The 7375-nt window shown below is 37.6% G+C and overlaps 1 protein-coding gene across 1 annotated transcript; it reads left to right on the top strand.

Annotated features, from left to right (window-relative positions):
- Nucleotides 1–294: 294 nt before the first annotated feature.
- Nucleotides 295–6915, top strand: trim35-14 (tripartite motif containing 35-14). Its single transcript, XM_084407267.1, has 6 exons — nucleotides 295–1085; nucleotides 1168–1263; nucleotides 3567–3797; nucleotides 3935–3957; nucleotides 4051–4166; nucleotides 6061–6915. The coding sequence occupies exons 1-6, from the start codon at nucleotides 690–692 to the stop codon at nucleotides 6582–6584; spliced, it is 1386 nt and encodes a 461-aa protein (XP_084263393.1). The 5' UTR covers nucleotides 295–689; the 3' UTR covers nucleotides 6585–6915.
- The last annotated feature ends 460 nt before the right edge of the window (nucleotides 6916–7375 follow it).

Genomic DNA, 7375 nt, shown 5'->3' on the forward strand with positions numbered 1-7375 from the left:
TGTGGTGAAAATCCAGCTTTTAATGTTGTTTATGTGTCTATGTGGTGTTTTTAATACCCTTTAAGACAAACCATGTGTAAATTCATAAGTCGACACCATTGCTGAGTATTTCCTCCTTAAAACTGCAGTGAACCAAAGACAGTCTCAAAAACACGCTTTGAAATCGCTGGTGTTTCTGACGTCACAAACTACCTTGTAACCAATCAGATCAACGTGTGATCGTCAACCAGTGGATCTCTGAGCTGAGTGAGTGAGTGGAGGCGGGGCTCATTTGCATATTCATAGAAGGGTGTCGAGTTACATTCAAGCTATTTTCAGGCATGAAGACTTGTTTTTCAAGGAAAAAACTTAAATGATTGACGACAGGGGGACTTTAACATAATTGTACTGATTGACATGACTTGTTTTTCAAGGAATTGTTTTTTAAATATGTACTTTTTGTGATCAAAGATGAGTTTTAAGGGATATAATTATTGACTTTAAGACTTTAAGCTTAGGTTCCACGTACCATGTGATCATTTCCTGATTGCCATTTGTTGTAATACAGTGTTTTAGAGGGAGGAGCCGTTTGCTGTGTTTTCTACTGAAGTGAAAGTAAAAGAAATGAAAGGCTTGGGTCTCGTGTAGAACTAGAGTAGGTTTCATATCTCCAAATAAATGAGTGTTTCTACTGAGGATTGCTTACAGTCATGGCAGACGCTCTGTCCTTCCTGGAGGAGGACTTGACATGCCTCATCTGTTGTGATGTCTTCACTGATCCGGTAACTCTGAAATGTAGCCACAGTTTGTGCTCTGAATGCCTCCAGCGTTTCTGGACGACTCAGAAAGAGCCGCAGTGTCCAGTCTGCCGTAAGAAATGCTCACGCGACGAGCCCACCAAGAGCCTGGCATTCAGAGCGCTCTGTGAATCCTTCAAGACGAGGAAACCCACAGCTGTGTCAGGAGACGTCTGTCCGCTGCATAAAGAGACACTCAAGCTCTTCTGCTATGATGACAAGCGGCCCATCTGTGTGGTCTGTTACACTTCAAAGAAGCATGAAAATCACAAGTGCTCTCCTGTCGAAGAGGCTGCTGGGAATTTAAAGGTAGGAGAAGTTTGGAATCTAATCTGAGTGAGCGTTTGGTTTCTTCAAGCTTGTTATTAAAGAGTTTATCCTGTGATTCCAGGAGACCGTAAAAGAACAAATCAGCAAACTTCAGGAGACCCTCGCTGACTTTAAGAAAGCCCAAGAGAGCTGTGTGGAAGAGGCTGAGCTCATTAAGGTGTGTGGTTAGTGTTTCATAACCAGTACACATTATGTTAAAGCAGGGTGTCTACAGATATAAACAAGTTCAATGTAAGACTTTTTAAGACCTTTTTAATGCCACTTTGAATGAAATTTAAGACCAAACCTGTGATGGAAATACACATTATATTACATGCGTATATGTAATATTGAAATCATTTAATATTCACTACTTGTTCATTGAACTAAAATCAATGTGACATTTGCAATCGTGAGAATATTCAGCAAAATAGCTCCCGTCATGTTATGTTACTTAACTATAACAAAAAAAGAAAAGTGAAGTCCGCACACTGCACGCTACTCAAGATAAATGTATTAAAAGCACAACGTTTCGACTATCAGGTCTTCATCAGGCACGATACACATGTAGAGCGAAGTGAACTTTAAGTAGAAACAGGTAATCACCTTAATTAGGCCCACACACAAAGACAAGTAACCAATAATACAAGTAATTGACAATAATAAGTAACACATGTGACCAAGAATTTTTTTTTTTTTAAATTAAAAATAATTATAATAATAATAATGAGAAAAAAAGTAAAGAAAATATCAACAAAAAATAAAATATAAATTGTAAAAAAAAAAAAAAAGAATAATAATGAGAAAAAAATTATACAAACAACTTAACTATATCACATGTTATAAATAAAAAACTCAACATTTAGAATTTTTACCTCAGTATGTTTCTTTATGTTTGCCGTTATGCTCATTTGTTTTGATTTCTTCCTATAAAATCCATCACAGAGACAAGCAGCGCGAGCCTCAACAGCGTCACCAGAAAAAGCCTACATTATCATTATCAACAGCTGTTTATGTAATAAAATCTGAATCATTCTCGCGATTCGATGCTTCACTGGTTATTTGACGGACTTTCAGAAATTTTTGCGGTAACGTGACCAGAAATATTTAAGACCTATCGAATCTGAATTTAAGACATTTTAATACTTTTTAAGGCCTTTTATTAGGAAAACTTTATTTAAGACATTTTAAGACTTTTTAAAGGGATAGTTCACTTTGAAATTAATTTTTGATATGTTTTAGCTTACCTCAAGGGCATCCAAGATGTAGGTGTCTTTGTTTCCGGAGTAGTTTCAATTTTGATATTTTTAGGTCAAACTGTTCTTGTCTGTCAGTCATATAATGCAGGTCTATGGTCACTGTCTCAAAACACAAGCACAGAGTCCAAATTAAAACAATTCCCCATCATCCAAATGAAACAATTCCCCATCATAAGTACACATTGATGGCCTAAGACACGAAACGAGCGGTTTGTGTGAGAAAACGAGCAGTATTTATATTGTTGTTATCTCTTGAAAACAGCACATGTCCAAATGATCTGACGGCGCGGGCGGGTATAGATATATACACTAGATGTCGCTTGGCTACGATTTCGTTCCAATGAACTGCAGTAGCCAAGGCGACATCTATGTATATATCTATACCCGCCCGCGCCGTCAGATCATTTGGACGTGTGCTGTTTTCAAGAGATAACAACAATATAAATACTGTTCGTTTTCTCACACAAACCGCTCGTTTCGTGTCTTAGGCCATCAATGTGTACTTATGATGGGGAATTGTTTCATTTGGACGATGGGGAATTGTTTTAATTTGGACTCTGTGCTTGTGTTTTGAGACAGTGACCATAGACCTGCATTATATGACTGACAGACAAGAACAGTTTGACCTAAAAATATAAAAATTGAAACTACTGCGGACACAAAGACACCTACATCTTGGATGCCCTTGAGGTAAGCTAAAACATATCAAAAATTAATTTCAAAGTGAACTATCCCTTTAAGGACTTTTATTCGGAAAACTTTATTTAAGACATTTTAAGGACCCGCGGCCACCCTGTAAAGTCCCCCTGTCGTCAGTCATTTAAGTTTGTTCCTTGAAAAACATGTCTTCATGCCTGAAAATAGCTTGAATGTAACTCGTGCCTCATTTAGTATGCGTGGTTCTATGAATATGCAAATGAGCCCCGCCTCCACTCACTCACTCAACTCAGAGATCCACTGGTTGACGATCACACGTTGATCTGATTGGTTACAAGGTAGTTTGTGACGTCAGAAACACCAGCGATTTCAAAGCGTGTTTTTGAGACTGTCTTTGGTTCACTGCAGTTTTAAGGAGGAAATACTCATGACTTATGAATCTACACATGGTTTGTCTAAAAGCATATTAAAAACATCACATAGACGTATAAACAACATTAAAAACTTGATTCTCACCACAGGGCGACTTTAACAGAAAGGATTAAACCTTCTTCAACCATTTCAGGAACACACCAGTGTGGAAGAAAGCAAGATCAAGAAGGAGTTTGAGAAGCTCTATCGGTTTCTTAGAGAGGAGGAGGAGAAGCGGATCAGAGCGCTGCGTAAAGAAATGCAGAATCGAGATGAGAAACTCAAGGCCAGAATGGAGGATCTGTCCGCACAGATGTCAGACCTGTCCGAGAGGACGGCAGCTCTCTGGCAGCACCTGGAAGCCGAAAACGTCACTTTTCTGCAGGTACAGATGGGATACGCATCACACCAGGGGCTAGAGCCAATCAGAGCGCTGTAATCTGACGCAAACGTGTCTAATAATCAATGTTCGCGCACACACATGACTGAGCTGCACTAACTGCTTCCTTATTTCTCATTCAGAATTACAGTGATGCATTGGAAAAGTGAGTCTTTTTGCCATTAGCTTTAAAATCCCATTGCAAACTATCTTAAATATAAAAATAATAACACGTATATGTAACTGTTTATGCACACAGACTCGAACACCTGTCAGCACCAAACGCGAGCCCTGAAACGGAGGAATTTCAACACCATCCCGTTCAGACATTGATGTTCACCACCTGGGCCAGAATGCAGACGCTTGTGGAAGAGCGTAAGTAATAACGCCTCCTTTACTTTAACTAATGTCGTTCCAGATCATATGCTTTATTTCCATGGAACAAAAATTGAAAATTTTGTGCAACAGTTTATGGAGACCAGAGGCTTGAAAGGTCCAACATGGACAAAAAAAATAACCAAAATATACAAAAATGGTATTTCTTTCCGTATATTGCAGTATTTTTGTGTATATGTGTGTCTTGTACTGGAGTTTGTTATGTATTCAGAGTAGCATGAAGGAGGGAAGCAGAAGGGGAAACCGGTTTTAGACCGTTTGTTCGTATAACATGCTAAAACGGCTAAAATCTTGACTTTTCTAAGGAATTTTACACACACGGCTCAACGCTAAGGATTTTTTTCTAAAAAATAATCAAATAAAATAGGCCTAGTTAGTGTTTTTGACCCTTAACCTTAATAAATGAGGTTACGACACCAAAAACTACGAGCCTAACTCGTATAAATTTCAAAATTTTGTATTGTTAAAGACAAGTAAACTCTCAGTAAAGAAAAAAAAGAAAGAAAAAATAATCAAATTATGAGCAATAGCACAAAAAAATACAATACTAATGAAATAAACAGTGCTTTTCATGTTTTTCAAGTAGATCTAACGGTAATTTTCAGGTACAGAAATTGAATAATCAAATGTAAAATAACACTGCATAGTCGTCACTGTATACTGTAGATTAATCCTTATTAAAGTTACAAAGTTATTCAGTCAAGAGCAGTGTTTGTTTGTTTTTTGTCCTTTGTTGTTTGATTAAAAATTAAAAACAGAGGAATATTAGGCTGATGTCACTTTAAGAGCTGCGCGGATCCAATATACTGTTACACATGCGTCGCCTTTCTCGTTCTGTTTCGCATCTTCTTGACTTGATTATTTATATTGGCCATTAAAACACGTACAAATGATAAGAAAGCTCTGGTTCAAACGAGCGAGTGTCCCGAGCATCGATAAAACGTGGCCACGGGCCATCGGGCAGTCCTTATTGTCGAGCCCTGATACAAAAAAAATGTAATAATGTCACGCGTCAGCTGAAGCCGTCCTCCTTTCCCTAGTAGCATGAATACCATGAAAGTACAGTTGGTATGTCTTTTTGGACCAAGCCTCTGGTCACCATCATATGGAAGCTTGTTTCCGCCACAGAATAAAACATTTTAAAAGATAATTGCGACTTTTTATCTCACAATTGCGAGATATAAAGTCAGAATTACGTGAAATAAAGTCGCAATTGTGTGTTATATAAAGTAAATTTTTTCTCGCAATTGCGAGTTTATATCACGCAATTCTGACTTTATAACACATAATTGCGAGTTTATATCTCGCAATTCTGACATCTTTTCTCAGAAATTGTGAGATATAAACTCAAGTCCAATTCAAAAAAAACAAAAAAACGTATTTACACAATTCTGATTTTATAACACGCAATTGCGACTTTATATCATGCAATTCTGACTTTATATCTCCCAATTGCATATTATAAAGTCAGAATTGCGAGATATAAACATGCAATTCTGAGAAAAAAGTCAGAATTTCAAGTATATTTCTCGCAATTCTGAGTTTATATCTCATAATTCTGACTTTATAACACGCAATTGTGACTTTATATCACGCAATTCTGACTTAATAACACACAATTGCGACTTTATATCACGTAATTCTGAGAAAAAAAGTCAGAATTGTGAGATGTAAACTCGCAATTGTGTTAAAAAAAAAGTCTGAATTTGTGAGATTAGAAAGTCGCAATTACCTTTTTTATTTTTCACTCTGTGGCGGAAACAAGCTTCCATACCATCCACTTTTAATGTGTGGACCGGAAAAAATAACAACCCAAACACATACTCCGACATTGGCTGTCCGCTGTAGTTTACGCTCATCTGTGTGTTTACAGCTCCTGTGACTCTTGACCCTGACACAGCCTCAGATAAACTGATGGTGTCACAGGATTGCACCAGTGTTCAGTACGTGCAAAATAAAATGAAAGTGTCTGATCTCCCGGAGAGGCTGTATGTGGGAGTGCTGGCCTCACAGGGCTTCAGCTCGGGTCTGCACTGCTGGGACGTGGAGGTGGGGGACAACGAACACTGGACACTGGGAGTGGTGGGGGAAACAGTCAACCGCAAAAAGCTTTACAAAATGGATCCAGTGAGTCGTTTTTGGTGTTTTCGTTACGTGGATGGGAAATACAAGAAAGGTCATAAACCTGCCAAAGATATTGATGACGATAAGAGGCCGTATGTCATCCGACTGCAGCTGGACTTTTACAAAGGACAGCTGAGATTCATTGATCCCTTCAGAAACCGAATTTTGTGCTCCTATAACGGTGGATTCCCAGAGAGGGTGTTCCCATATTTCTGCACTGGAGATTTTATCACGCCACTTAATGTTTTTCCGGCAAATCAACAACAACAGTGAACCACAACTAACATGACTATTTTTATTTTTTATTTTTTACACGTTGTGTTTTGTGCATGTTGTGCCATGATCTTTCTTTAAAACGAAGGCCATTTGGTTTGATAATCTATCAAATCCAATGACCTTCGTGCATTTCTAAGTGTGCAAGTATCCTAATACCGGTAATTTTTGCTTATGTATGTCAAGCCTTGAGATTATTTAATCGTGCAATGTTTTAGTACATAGCTGATGCATTAATAATTAGCAGAGATGCACTGATGTATTGGCCGGCGATATTTATCGGCTGATCTGCATAATGGCTATAGCATTAAAAAAATGCCAATTTTTCTAACCGATAGTTTATTAATTAACTGTGTGAAGTTTAACTTTTTTAAAAGACATTATATAATCAGTTTAGCGGGGGAAAGCAGTACATATTTTCCTGAAGTAGCTAAATTAATACTTGATATATAAAGCAACTGCACTGATTTCATTATGCAGCAATAAACTAGATAGTGAACCTTATTGCATGTGTTTTTGAACTTTGCGCATTTAAAACACGATCAAAACCGTATTCTATAATAACAAAACTTAAAATAAGTGAGCAAGTGGTATCGGTATCTGAATCGGCTAATAGCTAGGCCTAGTTCTTTGTTAAAATCAGTATGACCAAAAAATCCTATTGGAGCATCCCTAATAAATAGTCTCCAAATGGTCTATATGAAAAGCAACAATGGTCTATTAGATGTACCAGTGTGATAATATTGAATTTTAGTGTGGTGTTCACATCTGCCTAGTCCAGCAGCTAAAAG

The sequence above is a fragment of the Rutilus rutilus genome, assembly GCF_951802725.1.
Source record: "Rutilus rutilus genome assembly, chromosome: 4".
NCBI classification, from domain to species: Eukaryota; Metazoa; Chordata; class Actinopteri; order Cypriniformes; family Leuciscidae; genus Rutilus; species Rutilus rutilus.